The sequence below is a fragment of the Hirundo rustica genome, chromosome 25, assembly GCF_015227805.2.
Source record: "Hirundo rustica isolate bHirRus1 chromosome 25, bHirRus1.pri.v3, whole genome shotgun sequence".
Taxonomy (NCBI): Eukaryota; Metazoa; Chordata; class Aves; order Passeriformes; family Hirundinidae; genus Hirundo; species Hirundo rustica.
In genome coordinates, this window is record NC_053474.1 from 3,200,210 (window position 1) to 3,221,383 (window position 21,174).

At 57.7% G+C, this 21,174-nt stretch overlaps 1 protein-coding gene across 3 annotated transcripts; it reads left to right on the forward strand.

The window, feature by feature from the left end:
• Positions 1-304: 304 nt before the first annotated feature.
• Positions 305-15,074, forward strand: TMEM39B (transmembrane protein 39B). 3 transcript variants are annotated; one of them, XM_040086286.2, is made up of 9 exons: positions 305-1,259; positions 7,262-7,437; positions 10,132-10,351; positions 10,599-10,682; positions 11,453-11,607; positions 12,569-12,905; positions 13,276-13,463; positions 14,333-14,453; positions 14,642-15,074. In XM_040086286.2, the coding sequence occupies exons 2-9, from the start codon at positions 7,310-7,312 to the stop codon at positions 14,876-14,878; spliced, it is 1,470 nt and encodes a 489-aa protein (XP_039942220.1). In that variant the 5' UTR covers positions 305-1,259; positions 7,262-7,309; the 3' UTR covers positions 14,879-15,074. The 3 variants fall into 3 exon arrangements, with proteins under 3 accessions (XP_039942220.1, XP_039942218.1, XP_058279556.1); XM_040086284.2 differs by lacking the exon at positions 305-1,259 and adding an exon at positions 5,738-5,784; XM_058423573.1 differs by lacking the exon at positions 305-1,259 and adding an exon at positions 5,994-7,029.
• The last annotated feature ends 6,100 nt before the right edge of the window (positions 15,075-21,174 follow it).

Sequence of the window (21,174 nt, forward strand, 5' to 3'; positions counted from 1 at the left end):
TTTTGTCGGTGGTGGTGGACGGTGCTGCAGCTGCTCCTTAAATCCTTTCTGAGAGCGTGTGGATGTCGAGATATTTAATATGTTTTCTATTTCAAAAGCAATGCTTTCGTGGTTTTGTTGTTTTCCCATCCAGCAGGTAAATTTGGAATTTTATAGGGGGTGAGGATTAAACTGCTCGGGGGTGAAAAATAGAATTTTAGGGAAAAAAAAAACAAAACAAAACAAAACAAACTGCAGCGCATGAACCGAGGGGAATATTTTAAAAAATTATATATATATATAAAAAAAAAAAAAAAGCAAAACACACCAAAAAAAAAGTTGTATTTTTAGCTTGTCATTAAAGTGCAAATAACTGAATTTTCAACGCTGGTTTGGAGTCAGCTTTCAGGGCATAATGTGATGAAAAGAGCAGCCTATGCCCCTCCTTTTAAAGGAAAATTATCAGCAGGAGAAATCAGGATGTGTAAAGCTAACAGGCACCGCAAAGCCCAAAAAGGTAACCTAAATGTCTGATTTTAATATAAGCGCATTTCTCTTTTCCATAAACCTGTGACGTAAACTTTTTTTACCCGGCCGACCCTTTTCAGATGTTAATTTAATGTAAAAAAAAAAAACCCCACACCAAAAAAAAAAACCACATTCCCCCCCCCCCCCAAAAAAAGAAAAAAAGTTTTAAATGTAAACTTTTAAACCAACCCACGTGGTTCCGGCATAAATTAGCAATAACTTTTTATTTTATTTTATTTTATTTTAATAATAATAACGTGCCCTTGGCAGATGCACTGGGATGGAAATGTGGGCCAAAAAGGAATCTTTAAATATCCCGGATTTTTAAAGGCTAAGAGATGTAAAACGAACGTGAATCCGAGCTAGACCCGCTACTGCCAAAGAAAAAGAAAATATATATATTTAAAAAATCAACGCAAATTCTGGTCAGTTGTTTGAAATTATCAATTTTTAGCCCCCCTGCCCAGAATTGCTGTTTCCTGTGAAATGTCCATAGCTCAGCTGAAGTTGCATGGTTTTCCTTCATGTGTAACTGCATGCAGGAATCTTTTTGTTTTTCTTTCTTCTTCCTTCTTTATTACTATTTTATTTTTTTAAGATTTTTTTTCCTGGTATCTCAGCTCCCATTGAGGATCCTCACGATTTTTTTTTTTTGTTTTTATTTTTGTTTTCCCTTTTAATTTGCAGGAGTTTGGGGCCGTGACTCGGCGGGGTGAGGAGGAGGAGGAGGAGCAGGGGCAGCGCCAGCTTGGGTGAGTTTTGGGGGATTTTTACAACCCCTCGTCGGGTTCCCAGCGCGGGGGTGGCACCATCTGAGCTGCTAAATTCCAGTTTTTCCTTGGATCCAAACAACAAAAACAAAAAAAAAATAAGGGAAGCTGCTTCCCTGCCTCCTGCTCTGGCAGAGGTCACGGCGTGGAGGAGGCTCCTGAGCTGAGGTTTTGGGGGATTTTAAGGGATTTTTAAGGGAGTTTTGGGGTGAGATCCGTGCCTTGGAGCTGGGATGCAGGGATTTGTGAGCAGGGGGGTGCTGGATTCCATGGAATCACGGAGAGATTTGGGATTTGGTACCCTGAGCTCCAGGAGCAGAGCAGGCTCTGGGGATGGCTCAGGAATTCCCAGCTCTGGGGATGGGTCAGGAGTTCCCAGCTCTGGGGATGGGTCAGAAATTCCCGACTCTGGGGATGGCTCAGGAGTTCCCAGCTCTTGGAATGGCTCAGGAGTTCCCAGTTCTAGGAATGGCTCAGGAATTCCCAGCTCTGGGGATGGCTCAGGAATTCCCAGCTCTGGGGATGGCTCAGGAATTCCCAGCTCTGGGGATGGGTCAGGAATTCCCAGCTCTGGGAATGGCTCAGGAGTTCCCAGCTCTGGGAATGGCTCAGGAATTCCCAGTTCTAGGAATGGCTCAGGAGTTCCCAGAGGAGGCCACAATCCAGTAAAATTCCAGGCTGCAGATCTTTCAACCTCTCCAGTTCCACCCCTTCCCCTTCTCCTCCCTGGGCTCTGGAATGGGATGTGGCTGCTGGGGTTTGTTTTTATGGAATGCTGCCAGGGAATCTCCCTCAGTGCTCCTGGGATGGATCCCAGAACCCCAGGGTGATTTGGGGTCGGGGCAGCCCCAGCTCTCACCCATTCCCCGGGCAGGGATTCCTGGCCCTATCCCAAATCGCTCCAGTCCCGCCTGGAACGCTTCCAGGCATGGATCAGAGGAGGTGCTTCCCTAAAAAATCCCTTTGCAGGGTGGCTGGGGATGATCACACCAGCAAGGGACACAATTCCCCCACGGGATTCCTTTGGGAACAGCAAAACCTCCCCCTGAGAGCCCTGGAGATCCGAGCTCCCTCAGTTAAAATTACAGAGGAATTCCGTACAGATCCCAGCCTGGAAATGCTGGAAAAGCCCAAAGCCAGGCTGAGCACGGGGACACAAAAGGACAAATCTAATTTGAGATGGGAATTACAAAACTCCCAAACGAGCTCCTCTTACCTCAGGAGCATCAGGAACGGGGCAGAGGCAATTTGTGGGAATGCTGCAGCGGGGAGCTCCCCCTGAACTGCTGCACTTGAAAATTGCATCCTGCCGGCAGGGAACCGATGACAGCCTGGGTGTCGAACCCATCTGCATTCCCAGCGGAACTGGAACATCCATTTCGCTGGCAATGCACCGACCTCTCCCCTTTCTCTCCTAATAGGCCCAGCTTTTAGATCAAGTGGAAAAGATTTGCTAGAGGTCACCTCTTAGGATGCAGTTCGTTCCCAAATGGATCTCGTGACGCTGCCTTTGGAATGACCCAGCTCGTGCCTTGCTTTTTGTGGGATGTTGACGGGAAAGATTTTTCATTCTGGCAGGGTGGAAATGCGAATATATGGAGATTGGTGGATGCGTTTTGCAAACATTCCTCGGATCAGACAGCTCCCTCCCTCTTCCAGCCTTTCTCCAGGCAGATTTTAGCAACCTGGAGCCTGCCGGAGCTCACTGGAGATCCCAAAATAGCCTCTAATTAGCCAGACATTCCGGGGTGATTCGGGGATTTGGGAGGGGTGGGGATTCCTGGGAGTCTGAGTCACCTCAGGAACCCGGAGAACCTTCCCTCTCCTGCTGGAATTCTGCTCCCAAGCGCCAGGTGTCTTTTCCTCTCCCTGTTTTCCCGAAGGCCTCATCCACATCTTGTTATTTGTAGGATTTTGGGGGAGACCCCAACCCAGAGAAAAGCCCCCGTTGTTCTTGGCTCTGTTCACGTCTCCTCTCTGGAAGCGTTTCCCAACAAAAAGCTGATTTTGTCAGGAGAAACTTGGCCCTGGGGACGTCCTCCTCGGCATTCCCACCTTCCCACACCTTCTCCCTGAGTGGGAACAACTTCTCCAGCCTCCAGTGCAGCCCTGGGGTGTAAAAGCCCAGCCTGGCCTTGCACAAACCTGGATTTTGTCATTATTGGGGAGTGAACCCGAGGAAAAAAACGCTCCAGCTGGAATTCCAGAGGTATTCCCAGCAGCTTTTCCTGGGAAGAGCCTCACCCCCTGCCCGTTCCTTACTCCTGCTTCCCATTTTCTGTTCGGATTATTTCAATAAAGCCAATGGCTCCGAGCTTCATTCTATGGAATCGTGGATTCAGGGAATGCTCTGGGGTGGGAGGGACCTTCAGGTGCTCCAGGGCCACCTTCCACCATCCCAGCTTGCTCCAGCGCTCCAGGAACACTGCAGGGATGGGAATTCCACTGCTTTTCTGGGAGTTTCTTTGTTATTTTTTAATCCCTCAGCCTCGCTGAAAGCACAGTGGTTTGATCTTTTACCTCAATGCCTCCCTGTTACCCTGGTTTTTCTGAGTTTCTTTATTAGCCTTTTGATTTTCGTAAATGGAGTCAGATCTTTTAGTTACTGTAGAATATTAGAGCAGTTTTCTACCTTTCCTACACATGTAACATAAACAAATCCTTTGTTTATTTTTACTTTTTATACATTTGTGGGTCTAGCAGAAGATTGGCTTTTTGGGGTTTCCACCCCTCAGCCTCAGTGGCCAGACCAACTGTCAGTTACAATTGTTTTCAGGTTAGAAATACGCAAACAAAGGAGAGAGAATGAAAAACAAAGGATTTGTTTATGTTACATCTGTGGGAAAGGCAGAAAACTGCTCTAATATTGTACAGTAACTAAAAGATCTGACTCCATTTATGAAAATCAAAAGGCTAATAAAGAAACTCAGCAAAACCAGGGTAACACATCCCCTCCAGAATTCCAGCTTGGAATAATCCGTGTCGGAGAGCGCAGTTGGGTTCCCTGTCCAGATGCTTCTTTTTTACACAGAACAACTTTGAAAATCCTATCCGAGCCTCTGCTGGAATGTGCATTTTTACTTCCTTAACCCCTCCTGCCCCTCTCCCAAAGAAAACTTGGTGTCAGGGTGATTCCAGCAGCCTGGAGTGGCCCCGGAGGAGGAGGAGGAGAGCGGGGAATGCTCCAGCTGGAGCTTCTGGGGAGGAAAACAGAGCTCAGGGAATTTCTCCTGGAGGGCTCAACCTCCAACACCTCAGGCGGCGAGGGGGAGGAATTCCTGCAGCTCGGGCAGTGTCCGTGGGGGCTGCATTTTGGGATGGAGATGTTATTCCTCCCTTTTCCTCCGCGGGAAGCTCCCCGGTGTGAGCACAGAGCTGCTCACTTCAGCCTCCCATATGTTTTCCACGGGAACGTTTTTCCACTCCTCCTTTTGCCAAGAGGGATGAATCTCCCGGGAGATGATTCCACAGCATCAAACAGTGTTCCTTACGACCGGGAAATGGGAATCTGCCAGGTTTTTTGGGAGCGTTGGAGAGCGCCAGAGCCTCTCTTGGATCCCGGGGATTCCCTTGGATCTCCAGCTGCCTGTTGGAAAACTGAAATAGAAACCGTTTCCTGATGGAAGTGTTCTTTCTAGCCACTGAATTTGGAACTCGACACGACCAAAAAAGGTTCATCCATCACGCTCCAGATACTTTTTTTAGCCTGGCTGTGTTATTAGGGATGTCCTGGTACCTTCGGAGGATTCTCTTAACCACCAGGTGTCCGGCCACTCCCGATTGGTGATGGTTTTGCACAATCCCAGAATCAGTTTAAGTTGGAAAAGCCCTCCAAGATCTGTGACCCATCCTCATTAGTCATTCCTTGGACACCTCCAGGGATGGCCACTCCAAACCTCTCTGGGCAGCCAAAACAATAATAAAAAAAGACCAAAAAAGCAGCAAAGTTTGGCTCTGTGCAAGTCCATTCATTCCAGGGCCGCTTTTTCCTCCAACCCAGGCAGGGCTGGCTCTCACCTTCGTGGAACCATCTGCGCTGAAGCATCAACCCCCACAAAGTCTCAAATAATTGGGGAGAAAACAAACAAACAAACAAAAAAAACCCAAAACCGATGGCGCCGAACCCCCTCCAGGTGAATCCGAACCAGCGCGGGGAGGAGCCCGGAGCCGCCAGGTGTCAGCGATTGCTCATTCCCCGCACTCCCGGGCTGCCGAGGAATGCGATTCCTCCCGTTCCCAGGGGGTGACCCCGGGAGGTGACCCCGGGAGGTGACCCCGGGAGGTGACCCCGGGAGGTGACCCCGGGAGGTGACCCCGGGAGGTGACCCGCGGTCCCCGCTGGGCGTGGTCGAGGGGGCGTGGCCATGGCGGAGGAGGCGTGGCCATGGCGGAGGAGGCGTGGCCCTGCACACGTTCGCGCCCCGCAGCAGCTTGTCCCACGCCGGCCGCCGTCGCGCCCCGCCCGCCATATTGTGCTGGGCGCAGGCGGAGCGGCGGCCGGCGATGGGTGAGGGGAGCCGGGCCCGGGGCGGCGCGGCCGGGAGGGAACGGGCGGAACGGGCTTGGGGGGAACCCGCCCGGCAGCCGGAGGGGAGCGGCCCGGGCGGCGGGCGGAGCGCGGGAGAGCCTCGCGTCTCGCCCCGCCCCGCCCCGCCGCGGTGAGGGGGGCGGCTCCCGCGCCGCGGCCTCGCCCGCAGCCCCCGAACCCCTCAGAGCCCCTCAGAGCCTCTCAGAGCCCCTCAGAGCCCCGCGGCCTCGGGGAGTGCTCACGGAGCCTCCCCGGAGCCTTCCATGGTGCTCCCGTGCGAGTCCTGAATACCCCGGTGGGGTTTTCAAAGCCCCCGAGGGTCCCGCTGCAACCCTGGCCGGACCCCCGGGCCCTCAGAGACCCCGAGGCCCTCTCAGCTTTTGTGCAGCCCCGCTTGTACCCTCGAATTTCCCTCTCAGCTTTTGTGCAGCCGCATTTGTGCCCTCGAATTTCCCTCTCGCAGAGCTCCTGTGTTCCCCAGTGTTCTCCTGCACTTGTGCTCCCACATTTCCCTTTTACAGCCCCCGGCTGCTTCCCCAGGAGCCCTTTTGACCCCAAATTTTACCCCCAAATTTCTCTTTATAGCTCCCACGGTGCCCCCACGTTTCCAGTTTCCCTCCTGGAGCTTTCTTGGCTCCTTCTTGCACCTCTGTGGACCCCGAATTCCCCCCAGGCTGTGCCCTCACAGCTTCCACTGCTCCTTCAGAGCCTCCTTGGAGCTCCTGCAGCTCCCTCAAGATCCAGCTCTAGGTTTTTGGAAAACTCCCGAGCTCAGCATCGCCTTTAAAACCCCTTTGAGATCCGTTTCTAAACCTTCAGCGCATCTTTTGTCGCTCCAGATGCAAATTCCAAAGCGGTGCGAGCTGGAAACGATCCGCCAGGAAAAGGAATGTGCGGTCATTGATCTGTCCCGAGTTCCCCTCGCAGCTCAGGTTTCACTTGGGAATAGGGGTTTTTTATCGCTTGTGTGGATCCTCCTGAGGTTCAGCTTGGAAAACCTCGGGATGAGTTTTTATGTGCGGCAAACAAGCGCTGGAAAAACTGAATTTGGGCTGACCTCGGTGCCATCAAAACATAAATAACAAATACCCTAAAAATGCGTTGGGTTTTCCCCATCTTAAAGAGCCCAAAACAAAACGATATTTTTAAACAGCTGCAACCTTCAATTCCAACGCAGAATGATACCAGAATATCCCAAAATTTCGGAATTCTTGGGGCCAATTGGTGAGCATCTCTCCCGAGTCTGGAAAACAGTGATGACACCCCAGGGATGCAGATGGAATTCCTTGTAAAGTGATGAATTCCCAGCAAGGTTGGAGCTCCCTGGGGTTGCCTCCATGGCCTGGGGAAAATGGAGAAATCTGAATTATCCTGGCAATGAGAGAGGCCTGGAATGCTCAGTAAGAAACGGTAATTAAGAAATGCTAATTAATCCCTGCTCTGTGTCTCCCTGCAGTGGTGAGGGCGCAGTGAGCAGCCAGGAATCTCCCCCAAAGTGCCGGGAATGGCCGGGGGACGCCGGGGTCCCAACAGAACGTCCTACTGCCGGAACCCCCTGTGCGAGCCCGGAGCCGCCGGAGCCTCCGGACACTCCTCGGGCTCCTCGGTCACCGGCGTGCGCTCCCGGACCAGGTACGGGCACAGCCCGGCTCCGGGCACGGCTGGGACAGCCTGCTGTGTGCTGGGCTGGGCCTGGAGCTCGTCCCTTTCCTTCATCCTAAACCTCATCCCATTCCCTGACCTTAAACCTCGTCCCATTCCCTGACCTTAAACCTCATCCCATTCCCTGACCTTAAAGTTTATCCTATTCCCCAACCTTAAACCTCATCCCATTCCCTGACGTTAAACCTCATCCCATTCCCCGATCTTAAACCTTGTCCCATTCCCCGACCTTAAACCTCATCCCATTCCCTGATCTTAAACCTCATCCCATTCCCTGATCTTAAACCTTGTCCCATTCCCCGACCTTAAACCTCGTCCCATTCCCTGACCTTAAACCTCGTCCCATTCCCTGACCTTAAACCTCATCCCATTCCCCGACCTTAAACCTTGTCCCATTCCTCAATTTTAAAGCTCATCCCCTTTCCTGACCTCAAGGCTCATCCCATTCTCTGACCTTGGAGCTCATCCCATTTCCTGATCTTAAAACTCATCCCATTCTTTGACCTTAAAGCTCGTCCCATTCCCCAACCTTAAAGTTGCCTCATTCTTTGACCTTAAAACTTGTCCTATTCCCTGATCTTAAAACTCATCCCATTCCCTGACCTTGGAGCTCGTCCCATACCACACCTCAAAGCTCACCCCATTTCCTCCCACCTTCCCTATCCCCGGTTGTTCCAGCCCAGCCTGGGACACTTCCCAGGATGGGGCAGCCACAGCTCTGGGAATTCCATTCCAGCTCCTCACCACACTCCCAGGAAGGAATTTTTTCCCAGTATCCCATCTAACCCAGCCCCTTGGGACTGGGAAACCGTTCCCGCCTCCCAGTTAACTCCCCTGATTAACATCCTGATTTGTCCGTACCACCCCGGGAGTTTGGATGGGTGAGACTCCTCAGGACAGGCTCCCAGGAGAGTTCCAAAGCCCTCAGCGACCCCAGAAGGAGAAATAAAACCAGAGACAGTGCTCTATCCAGAGCCCAGCTGGGCTCGTTGCCTCTCCAGTTGGTGTCAGGCAGAGTTCAGCCCAGGTGGTGTGGCTCTGTGGGGTTTTTTAGGATCAGCTGGATTCTGTCACTGAAGCAGAGGAGGAAGCTGAGGAGTAGCAGCGTGAACAGGAGAGAAACATTTCTCTGCCCTGAAAATGTTCAGTCTGCCTCAGCTGGGGATTTTTAGGGATACAGTTATCCAGGCCAGGGGAGGTGGAGCAATCCCCCTTTCCTGGGGGTCTTATCCCGGGCAGGGAATGCACAGATCCACGCCCAGCTCGCCTCCAAGGCATCCTGAGCTCTGCTCGTGATGGGACACAGGACACTGCCAGATGGGATCTGAGGGAGGAATCCTCCCCTGGCAGGGTGGGGACGGGCTGGAATGGAATTCCCAGGGAAACAGTGGCCGCTGCATCCCTGGAAGTGTCCAAGCCTGGGCTGGATGGGGCTTGGAGCTGCCTGGGATAGGGGAAGGTGTCCCTGCCCTTGGGATGATCCTGGATGTCCCTCCCAGCCCGGACCATTCTGTGATTCCAGGATTTATCAGTCCTGAGGATCTGAGCCACAGTGAGTCTGGGAATGTGGGCATTTCCGAGACACAGCTCAGGCTCCTCACTTATTTTAGGATCTCCTGTTTTAAACCACAGCCTGCATCCCCCAGGATCCACAGCCACACTCCACGGCCGGGATTCCATCTGGGCATTTGCAGTGTCCCTTTGCTTCCTCGGAGGCCCACACCAAGTTTCCTTTGCCTGTTGTTATTTAGAGGTTGCAGCTCAGTCTGGGAGATACCAGCTCCCCTGGATCCCGAGGATCAGCCTGGGATCCTGAGCGTGCTCACACAGGAGGAGGCACCTCTGGCTAAACTCGTTTTTCCTCCTCAGGTGAACAGAAGGTGAAGAACAAACGAGGGCCTGTGTGTAATTGCTCTGCCTTTCATGTTCAGGCACTCTTAGATATGTAAACACCAACGGGAGCTCTGAGAGCTCCCAATTAATTAAGAGAGCCACTGAGTAGCACAGCACAACCCTGGGGTTGATATCAAATGTCCTGGGTCCTTTTGTGTGGGCAAATCCCTGCTGAAATCACACAAATCTGCCTGAAATGTGTGATGTGTGCCAGCCACTGATGGCTGGAGTTCCCCAGTCGGTCCCAGACCTGTGGGGGGATCGTTGACAGGGACAGGATCACTTCAGCACGGTTCAAAGCCGGGTTTATTGCTGCAGCCTCGCCACGGCGTGGGGATGTGAGCAGTCAGTGTCACAGGACCACGAGTTACGAGGGGTTTTAAAGGTTTATTGGACAGTAAACTGCTGCCACACACGTTTAACTTTCACGTGGCTCATTAAATATCCTCTGTGTCTCGCCACAACGCGTGCTTGTATCATCCAGTCGTGTAACAACACACAATTCTACATTAACGACATTTTAAAACTCCTTACTTACTTTTCTAACTTCAAAACCTTCTGCTATCTAACTTAACCTGCTTCTTCCTGGACTGCAAACCCCCATTCTTGCTCCACGTGCCTGAGTCTGGAAGCTTTTTCCTCAGCCTGTGTTCGTTTCAAACTCGACAGGCACAAGGCTTTGAGAGCTTTCTGTGCCTTCAGTTCCCACCTGGAAGGGGAGCTGGCTGACATTCCCCCGCTCACCCCTGCCTCTTGGCTTCCCCCTGGCAGGAGTGGCTCAGGGACAGGCCTGTCCAGCCCCCCTCTGGCGGCTCAGACCGTCGTCCCCCTGCGGCACTGCAAGATCCCCGAGCTGCCCGTGGAGAGGAGCGTCCTGTTCGAGCTGCAGCTCTTCTTCTGCCACCTCGTCGCCCTCTTCGTCCACTACATCAACATCTACAAGACGGTGTGGTGGTACCCGCCCTCCCACCCTCCTTCTCACACGTCCCTGGTAAGCACCAAAGCTGCTGGGTCACTAAGGGAATCGTTTCAGAGATTGTGGTGGCTAAAAACTGCAGCTGGGCCCCGGAGGGTTTGCTCCTGCCGCCGCTGTTTCCCACATTTTGGGGCTCTGGCTGCCCGCTCGGTGTTCTCTTGGAAGAGAGGCGGAGGAGAGGGAATTATGTGGGGTTTTCTGTGTTAAATGTGGGGTTTTGCTGGTGATGGGAATGGAATCAGTTTTGGTTTTGTCCCCACAGAACTTTCACCTCATCGACTTCAACGTGCTGACAGTGACAACCATCGTGCTGGCACGGCGGCTCATCGGTGCTGTCGTCAAGGAGGTAAAGCCAGAGCTGTCCTTCGAGATTTGTGTCCCTTTTCTTGTGTCTCTGTGTCCCTTTTGCCTTTCCAAACCCCTCCATCCTTCCCTGAAGACCTCTGTGATGTTCCCAAGTCAGGATCCCGGGCCAGAACGGAGCTCCCCAGAGCGCTGCTCCTGCTGGCTCTGTGTCCTCCTCTGACTCTGAATTTCTGTCTCAGCCGCGCTGCAGTGACTGGGATTCCCTCCTCCCTTTTGCCTCCTTTCCTGCTCTCTCCATCACTCCAGGGAAGAGCCAGGGGTGCTCAGTGTGGAAACATCCCACGGTGGGCAGTGCCAGGAGAGCCTGCTGGGCACTGGTGACTGCCAGACCTTAGCTAGAAACTCTCCTCACTCCCTGAGGAATAAAGCCCAGAATCCAGAGATTTGGGGGAGCCCAAAATGAGGAGCAAAGCCCAGATTCCAGAGGTTTTGGGGAGCCCGAAATGAGGAACAAAGCCTAGAATCCAGAGGTTTTGGGGAGCCCAAAATGAGGAATGAAGCCCACATTCCACAGGTTTTGTGGAGCCCAAAATGAATGAAGCCCACATTCCGCAGGTTTTGTGGAGCCCAAAATGAATGAAGCCCACATTCCGCAGGTTTTGGGGAGCGCGGATTCCACAGAAAGCCTCCCTGTCCTGACGCCAGCTTATCCCTGGCACTTCCTTCGCAGCTGGGATTTTACCCACCGCGTTCTCCCCTGGGAGAGGAGGGAGGGCCCGGCTCTGCCCAGCTCTCTCCTGTGTCCCGCAGGCTTCCCAGAGCGGCAAAGTCTCCCTGCCGCGCTCCGTCTTCCTGGTGGTCACTCGCTTCGCCGTCCTCACGGGCACGGGCTGGAGCTTGTGTCGCTCCATCATCCACCTCTTCAGGACCTACTCATTCCTCAACCTCCTCTTCCTGTGCTACCCGTGAGTATCCCTGCGGGATCCACCCCAGATCCAGGGCGGGGATCCCTGCGGGGTTCTCAGCTGGAAGCCTCCAAGGCTTGGAGCAGCCTGGGTTTGCGGGAAGTGTCCCTGCTCGTGGACACAGAGTTTATCCCACACCTCTCCCTCCTGCTGGGTCACTCCACGGTGGCTGGGCTCATCTGTGACGCGGGCCCCTAGTTGAGCTTGATGTGAGCGTTAATTACTGCTCGTTATTGCCGCTCGTGTCTTCCCAGAGGGGTTGTGTGGTTTTCCCGTGGCGCTCGGGGAGCTCAGGGCTTTGTTCTCCCTTTGTTCCTGTGCCAGGTGGAGGGCTTCAAACAGCTCCTGGCTTTTTGTTAACTAGCAAAAGGAAATATTTGGAGTGCAAAGAGCTCCCTCCTCCTGGCAGAGGAAACATCCGCAGAGATTTGCTGGCCGTGTTTGAGCTCAGAGCTCCTTTTGGGCGTTTCCCTTGGGAATCATGGAGCTCTTTTTGGGAGTTTCCCTTGGGAGTCATGGAGCTCTTTTTGGGCGTTTCCCTTGGGAATCATGGAGCTCTTTTTGGGCGTTTCCCTTGGGAGTCATGGAGCTCTTTTTGGGAGTTTCCCTTGGGAGTCATGGAGCTCTTTTTGGGCGTTTCCCTTGGGAGTCACGGAGCTCTTTTTGGGAGTTTCCCTTGGGAGTCACGGAGCTCTTTTTGGGCGTTTCCCTTGGGAGTCATGGAGCTCTTTCTGAGAGTTTCTCTTGGGAATCATGGAATCCCAGACTGGTTTGGGTTGGAGAGGGACACCTTAAAGCTCACCCAGCAGGGCCGGGGCCACCTTCCTGTATCCCAGGCTGCTCCAAGCCTCAAACTCCTCCAGCTCAAAACCCCAGAGGGAAGTTTGGGATGGGATGGGACGGGGTGGGGATGGGGTGGGCTGGGGATGGGGTGCAGCTCCCGAGCTCTGTGCTGTTCCAGGTTTGGGATGTACATCCCCTTCCTCCAGCTGAACTGTGACTTTCGCAAGGCCGGGCTCTTCGCGCCGGTGGCCAACATCGGCCCCAGGGACACGGGGGAGGTGACAGCCCGGGGCAGGGACTACCTGACGGTGCTCAAGGAGACCTGGAAGCAGCACACGAGGCAGATGTACGGCATGGAGGCCATGCCCAGCCACGCCTGCTGCCTGTCCCCGGACCTGATCCGCAACGAGGTGGAGTTCCTCAAAATGGACTTCAACTGGCGCATGAAGGAGGTGCTGGTGAGCTCCATGCTCAGTGCCTACTACGTGGCCTTCGTGCCCGTGTGGTTTGTCAAGGTGAGGCCTGGCCAGGAGGTGACACCGGGCCGTGGTGGCACGGGGAGGGAGCGCGCTCCGTGCTCGTGGTGACGGAGTTCTGAGCGCCTGGACCTCGGGGCTGAGGCTGGGAGCTGCTGCTCCGTCAGCTGAGCACGGGGAGCAGCAGGAGCCGCCTCCCTGCTTTGGGTGGTGATGGCACAAACGTTTTTGCAGGGATTCTCCGTCCCCCACCCCACGTGGGCTCTTCCTTTCCAGGCAGCTCCACGCGGAGCCCTCGTCTCACCTGCCTGCCCGAGTGCTTTGCGCTGCGATACCTTGGGCAGCTGAGGCTGTCCACGGGTGTCCCACGGTGTCCAGACGCTGTCACACCTTCCTGTCCCCCCCCCAGAACACTCAGTACTACGACAAGCGCTGGTCCTGCGAGCTCTTCCTGCTGGTTTCCATCAGCACCTCGGTGATCCTCATGCAGTACCTGCTCCCTGCACGCTACTGCGACCTGCTGCACAAAGCTGCAGCGCACCTGGGCTGCTGGCAGAAGGTGGACCCGGCCCTCTGCTCCAACGTGCTGCAGCACCAGTAAGGAATTCTCTCCCGGGGTTTTCCTTTCCCTGGCTGGGTGGGAGGGTGTGGAGCTCGGCCCTGAAGCGAACCAGAGCAAAGTGAGAGCGGAGCTGTTGGCTGACGCAGCCAGCAGCGCACACCCCGCCAGGCAGAGGTGGCTTTTGGCGAGGTGCCCGCTGCTCCCGGCCACAGCCACCTGCAGTTTGTCACCACCGTGGGGACAACCCCGAACCGGGGGCGGAATTCCCGTGCTCCTCGCTGCTGCTGGGCAGGCAGCAAAGCCCGGTGCAGGTGGGGTTAAGGGTTAACCCTTGTTCCCTGCAGGTGGGGTTAGGGGTTCTCTGGTTCCCTGTAAGTGGAGTTTAGGAATTTCTTGTTCCCTGTGGGTGGGGTTAAAGGGTTCTGTGGTTCCCTGTGGGTGGAGTTAAGGGTTCTCTGGTTCCCTGCAAGTGGAGTTAAGGGTTCTCTGGTTCCCTGTGGGTGAAATTGAGGATCTCTGGTTCCCTGCAGGTGGGGTTAAAGGGTTCTCTGGTTCCCTGCAGGTGGGGTTAAAGGGTTCTCTGGTTCCCTGCAGGTGGGGTTAAAGGGTTCTGTGGTTCCCTGTGGGTGGAGTTAAGGGTTCTCTGGTTCCCTGCAAGTGGAGTTAAGGGTTCTCTGGTTCCCTGTGAGTGAGATTGAGGATCTCTGGTTCCCTGCAGGTGGAGTTAAGGGTTCTCTGGTTCCCTGCACGTGGGATTGAGGATCTCTGGTTCCCTGCAGGTGGAGTTAAGGGTTTTCTGGTTCCCTGCAGGTGGAGTTAAGGGTTTTCTGGTTCCCTGCAGGTGGGGTTAAAGAGTTTTCTGGTTCCCTGCAGGTGGGGTTGAGGGTTCTCTGGTTCCCTGCAGGTGGACTGAGGAGTGCATGTGGCCTCAGGGGGTGCTGGTGAAGCACAGCAAGAACGTCTACAAGGCCGTGGGTCACTACAACGTGGCCGTGCCCTCGGACGTCTCGCACTTCCGATTCCACGTAAGCTCCCCCGTCCTTCCCGGGAGCGGGGCCGGCACGGGGATGCCCCGGGCTGCTGGAGCCGCGGCTCGGGGCCCAGGGCGAGGGAGCTGCCGGCGTTCAGAGGCTCCGCACAGCGCCGGGGTGTCCCCAGAGGGCTCCTCACAGGTGTCGCCTCCTGCCCGCTGCCTCACGCTGCTGTCCCACAGTTCTTTTTCAGCAAACCGCTGCGAATCCTCAACATCCTGATCCTGCTGGAAGGAGCTGTCATCTTCTACCAGCTCTACTCGCTGATTTCCTCCGAGAAGTGGCACCAGACGATCTCGCTGGCTCTGATCCTCTTCAGCAATTACTACGCCTTCTTCAAGCTGCTGCGGGACCGCCTGGTGCTGGGCAAAGCCTACTCCTATGCTGCCAGCAGGGACTCGGAGCAGAAGTTAAATTAAAACAATTGCACTGATGCTCTCAGCCTGTTACAGAACAAACAAACAAACAAACAAAACGAGAAACCCTCAGAGCTTTGTATTTTTGTTACCACTGCTTTTTTGTTGTCGTCGTCGTCGTCGTTTTCTTTGATAACTGATGTAATTAAAAGGAAGGAAAAAAAACAAAACAAAAAAACACATATTTTTTTACTCCCAACAAGTTGGTTTGTGCGTTTGTTGTTCGAATCCGCCTCCACTGAAGGGTTTGCTGGTGTTTGGGCGTGAAGGGATTTTTTTAGTGGTGCTGGGGTTTGACGGGGGTGGAGTGGGAGGAGGAATGTGAGAGTCCCAGCTGTGTTCCCTTAGGAGGGGCTGAACCCTCACCCCGCCCTTCTGGGGGTCCCCGGGAGCCCCCTCCCCGTGCTCTGTGTGGGCAGAGGTGAGGTTATTTCTCTAAAATGTTTTCAAATCGCTGAGCCCCGACTGCTGCAACCCGCAGCTTTGAGGGGGACACGGGGGGAGCTGAGGGGGGTTTGGGGAGCCCCAGCGGCTCCCCTGAGCTCCTTTACCCGCGGGTCGGGTGCTCCCCGCAGGCTCCTGGTGCCCAACCAGCCCGTCAGGGCCGGGAGAGGAGGAGGAGGAGGAGGAAGGGACGCAGCTCATCCCCGAGTGCCCCGGCCCGGGGGAGCAGCGCCCGTGCCGGGGCTCGGGGCTCCCCCTGCCCGAGGAAGGGTCCCGGGGTCGCAGAAGGGGTCCCGGGGGTGCTAAAGGGGGTTCGGGGGTGCTAAAGGGGGTTCGGGGGTGCTAAAGGGGTTTCGGGGCTCCCGGAGGTTCGGGGGTCCCGGGTCCGGCCTTTGTTCCGGCGGAGCCGCGCGGCCGCCAGGGGGCGCCCGCAGCGCGCGTTCCCGATCCCGATCCCGATCCTGATCCCGGTCCCGGTCCCGGTCCCGGCTCTGATCCCGGTCCTCATCTCTGTCCCGATCCTGATCCTGGTCGCGATTCCCATCCTGATCCTAATCCAGATTCCGATCTCGATCCTGATCCCGGTCCCTGCCTCGATCCCGATCTCTACTTTGATCCCGGTCCCGATTCCCATCCCAATCCTGATCCCGGTTCTGGTTCCGATCCCTGTCCTGATCCCGGCCCCGCTCCCGATTCAGCCCCGACCCCGTCGGGGGAGTTATTGCCCCTGAACGCGGAGATCCCGCACCGGAGCGGGTCCGGGGAACCGGGATCGGGACCGGGACAGGACCGGGACCGGAGGCAGCGTCTTTCCGGGAGGTGAAAGGAGCTGTCGATGCCCGGCAGAGCCCCGGGACACGGCGGGGACACGGCGGGACCGAAGGCCACCGGAGCGGAGCCGCCGCCGTTTCTCAGCGCCGCCGCCAGCGGGGCGAAGGGCGAGGATGAGGAAGGAGCAGCGGGAACAGCGAAGGCTGGAGGGGAGCCAGGGGCGGCCGAGCCCGCGGGGTTGTGCCTTCCCTCACCCCGCACCGGCACCGGCTCGGAGCTGGGAGCCCCCGTCCCCGTTCCCGGGGACTCGGAGCGGCTCCGCTGCTGGGAACCCCCCGAGCCCCCCGGCAGACGCTGCGGGTTTGGGGGGCACAGAGCGGCTCCCCCCAGCCTGTCCCCGCTTCCCGTGTGACCCCCCCGGGACCGAGCCCGGTGTCCGGCCGGCTTTTCCAGCCGGGATGGGGCGGGGGGTGCACGGCGGGAGGAAACGGCCGTGTCCAGCCTTTCCCGAGGATGAGGATTTCCTTCCTCCCATTGAGCGGGGACCCTGGGGTTAGCACGCAGCCGTGGGGGCACTCGGCCACAGGACGGGGGGGTCCCGCCTGGGAATCGGGGGGCAGAGACCCCCGACACTGCCCTGGGGGGCATCTCCCGTATTCCCCTCTGCCTGGCCGGGACCCCGGGAATGACCGAGATGGATTTGGGGAGGGGGGCGCAGGATGGAGCCACGCAGCCATTTCCTCCTCTCCTTGCCTTTTTCCCACCCCGAGAGCGCTGCGGACATTCCGGGGGCGAGAAGCAGACGGACGCGGGGATTCTCGGCTTCCCAGAAACGCTGTTCCCGCAGCTGTCACCGGCAGCGGTGACAACGTCTCACTTCCCTTGAACCGGGGCTTTCCCAGGGCTCTGGGCCCGGGATGATGTCCCGCGGGAGATCCCGGTGGGAATTCCCCCGGGAGCACGGCGGAGATCTGGGATCTCAGCTGCCTCGGTGACCCCGGGGGTCCCGGGCCCGCCGGGCTCCATCTGCCGCGCCCCCACGCCCGCTAATCCCGGGATTAGCGGCCAGAGGCCGGGAGCAGGTTTGCCGCAGGTAACGAGGATCCCCCGGGAGGAGGTGGTGACATCAAAGCGCAGGAATTACGGCCAGTCCCACCCGAGCCCGGGGTCCAGGCCAGGAGGGGACAGGGAGCTCGCGGGACACATCCTGGGCTGTCCCCAAGCACAGAACCTCAGCACAGCGGCCGCGCTGGAGCAAAATTCCCGGCAGGAATTCCCGCCGTGGGCTCGGCCCTCGCTGTGCACACCCAAAAAGCTTCACCCTCCTCCAGCCCGAATCCGCTCCCGCTTCCCAGCGGATGCGGCTGATGGGAAGTGCTTGTTTTCCCCTAAAAGCCCGCCCCAACATTCCTGGGAGGCCGCGTCTCCCACCCTTATCCCAGTTCCCGGGACCTCCAAGCAGCCAATTCCTGCCTGGTCCCAGCCCGGCACAGATGAAGGATTGCTGCATCCCGGATTTCTGAATGATCCCGGCTTGTTGATTCCCGGATTTCTGGGTGATCCTGGGTTGCTGAATCCCGGATTTTTGGGTGATCCTGGCTTGTTGGATCCTGGATTTCTGGGTGATCGCGGCTTGTTGATTCCCGGATTTCTGTGTGATCCCGGGTTGCTGGATCCCGGATTTCTGGGTGATCCCGGGTTGCTGGATCCCGGATTTTTGGGTGATCCCGGGTTGTTGGATCCCGGATTTCTGGGTGATCCCAGGTTGCTGGATCCCGGATTTTTGGGTGATCCCGGGTTGCTGCATCCCGGATTTCTGGGTGATCCTGCAGCTCCACTGGGGACCTGTCAGACACCTCCCAGCTCCCTCTCATCCATCCCAAATCCCCCAGCCCATCCCTGGCTGCTTCACGGCCAGATCCAGCATCCAGCAGCTCCTGATGCGGGAAGGGACAGGAGAATCCCCCAAAACCAGAGGTGATCCCACCCGAGCCGTGCCACCCCGTATCCAGAGCCTGGCACCTGAAACTCCTCCCTCATACATATATATATATATATATATATAGTTGTTGTTGTTGTTTGTTTTGGTTTTTTACATTAATAAAGCCAAATCCCCGAAGTGGTTAATTAAGGATCCCTTTGCTCGCTGTCACCCCAGCAGGTTTGGGGTGAGATCAAGGAGGGGGGGAAAAAGCACCAGGGAGGGAAAAACATCCCAGTGCCGATCCTGTCAGCATCCCCCGGGCTGGGGGACCCCTGCGCACCCCCCAGAGCCGCGGGGGCCCCTCGGGACACCCAGATTTTGGGGATGCTGAACTGACCCGAGCTGACCTCAACAACCTCGGCCTCACCTGGCCAAAACCGCGGCGGGCCAAGGCCCACGAGGCCCAGCCCCGCCGTCATTACCAGCCCTTAATTAGCATGCGAGCATCCTCATTAACAATTACACACACGCCTTCGTTTCCTCGTTCAAACGAGCCCGGGAATGACGAGCTGCCAGGGGCTGGAGCGAGGACCCGGAGCCACCCCCGGCACCTGCGGCCACCAAACTCGCGGTCCTGGCTCGGGGGAGCGGGGCCAGCGGCCCCCGAAGGGACCAGATGGTGACACGGAGCGCGGGGGACAGATGGACCCGTCCCCCCTCCGCTTCCGCCGCCCTTTTCCCCGGCAGGAGCTATAAATATCGAACAGCTCCGAGGCCGAGCTCCGGCCGGGCCGGGGGACGCGGCGGGGACATCCCCGGCACGGGGGAGCTGAGCCGGGGGTGCCTGAGGAGCCAAAGGAGCCGAATGGAGAGGTTTGGGCAGTTGAGGAGAAGGGGGGCGGTGTCAGGACCACCTCAGGTGGGTGCCAGGCTCTGAGCCCCAGAAGTCCTCCCAGAACTCCAAAGGGACGTGAGAAACCCCGAAGCCGCCCTGGAGGTTCCGAATCCCGGGTCGGGCACCCCATGGGTGGCGGTGCCGCCTCCGCGGCCGCCAAAGCGGTGTCCCGAGGGCGCCGTTCCCGTTTTTGGGATCTCGCACGAGGCTGCGGGTGCCGAGGGGTGGCCGGGACCTGCGGCCCCACGGCCGTGTCCCATCCCCTCCCCTCCCCGGGGACAACGTGCCCCGGGCCAGCTCCCGGCTTCCTCCCGCCGCCACCGCCGTGGCCTCCAGCCTTTCCTCCGCTCTTCCTCTGCTTTTCCGCCGAGCCCGGAGCCGGGGCTCCCTTCCTGCCCCGGCCCCGCTTCCTGCCCCCGGCGCTGCCTGCTCCGTGCTCAGCATTCCCGGTTTTCCCAGCCCCGTCCATCCTCCCCGGGGCTCCTTCCCGGCCCCCACGCGTGTCCCCCAGCGCTGTCCCGGGACCCTGCGCCCTCCTCGAGGTCCCCAAAAGCTCCACGTGGGACCGGGACCTGTCCCCGTCCCACCCGCAGCTTCCTTCCAGCTCAGCGGGGAAAGGGAATCCTCCCCCGGGCTCACCCCGGGGAGCGGCGATTCCCCGATCCCAATCGCTTTTGGGGTTCCACCTGGTTTGTATTGATTTATAATCCACCGCTCAGGGCGCCGCGGACGAGCGGCAGGTCTCCAGGAGCACCCGCACCCAGCTCCTGGGGGCTTTCAGGGGAGCTGAGAGTGCCGGGGGTGCTGCTGAGGGCGGGACATTCCCACGCTGGGCCCCAGGGTGTCCCCCGAAACCCGTGCGGGGCCGTGCGGGGCCGTGGCTCAGCCCGGTGGCGGCCGCAGGACCGGACCCGCGCGGGGCCCCCGCGGCCGCTTCCCAGGCAAACGGGGGAGTGAAAAATTTCCTTTTCCTTCCTCCCGCCGAGCTGGGTGTCACCGCCTTGGGGTGACCTTCCCCTGCACTCGGCCGCCTCAGGCATCGCCCCCCCGCTCCCCGCCGCTCCCTCCCGGCTCGGGGCGAGGGCTGGGACGGGCTCGGGCTCCTTATCGCCCTTCCAGGCTGATGCAAGATTTGCTCATCCCGCCGCTCGCCAAGGCCGCGCTGCCGATGGCGTCACCTTCCCCCGAGGGTTCAGCCCTCCCAGGGCTCCACCAGCCCCTCCTCGCCCCGTTCGCTGCCCCACGGCCCGGAGCCGCCAGGTTTTCCCCCCGGGCCCGGGAGGGTTCAGCGCCCCGCGGGCGCCGGGAGCCGGCTGCCGGCGCTGCGCTCCAGCCGCGAATAAATGGATTAGGAACGGATCTCGTTATCGCTGCCGGCAGCTTCACCGGGGCCGTGGGGTGGGGACAGCAGTGGGGACAGCAGTGGGGACAGCCGTGGGGACAGCAAAGGGGACAGCCGTGGGACAGCAGTGTGGATGGGACAGCAATGGGATGGGACAGCAATGGGGTGGGGACAGCCGTGGGGAGAGCAAAGGGGATGAGACAGCAAAGGGGACAGCAACGGGGACAGGGGGACAGCCATGGGGTTAGCCGTGGGGACAGACGTGGGGATGGGACAGGGGGACAGCAATGGGATGGGACAGCAATGGGGACAGCAAAGGGGATGAGATAGCAATAGGGACAGCAGTGGGGACAGCAGTGGGGATGGGACAGCAGTGGGGACAGGGGGACAGCAGTGGGGACACAGCAATAGAGACAGCAGTGAGGACAGCCATGGGGACAGCAATGGGGATGGGACGGCCATGGGGACAGCAGTGGGGACAGGGGGACAGCAATGGGGTCAGCCATGGGGACACAGCAATAGAGACAGCAGTGAGGACAGCCATGGGGATGGGACGGCCATGGGGACAGCAATGGGGACAGCAGTGGGGACACAGCAATGGGGACACAGCAATAGGGACAGCAGTGAGGACAGCCATGGGGACAGCAATGGGGACAGCAAAGGGGATGGGACAGCCATGGGGACAGCAATGGGGACAGCAGTGGGGACACAGCAATGGGGACACAGCAGTGGGGACAGCCGTGGGACAGCAATGGGGACAGCAAAGGGGATGGGACAGCCACGGGGACACTCCCGCTGCGCTGGCCGGTGGCTGGCGCGGGGTGGAGCGTGGCCACCGTGCGCTGATAGCCAGGGCTCGGCTGCCTGCTGTTCCCAGGGATGCGGCATCCGGGCTCTAATGAGGCGGGACGGTTAATTAGTCA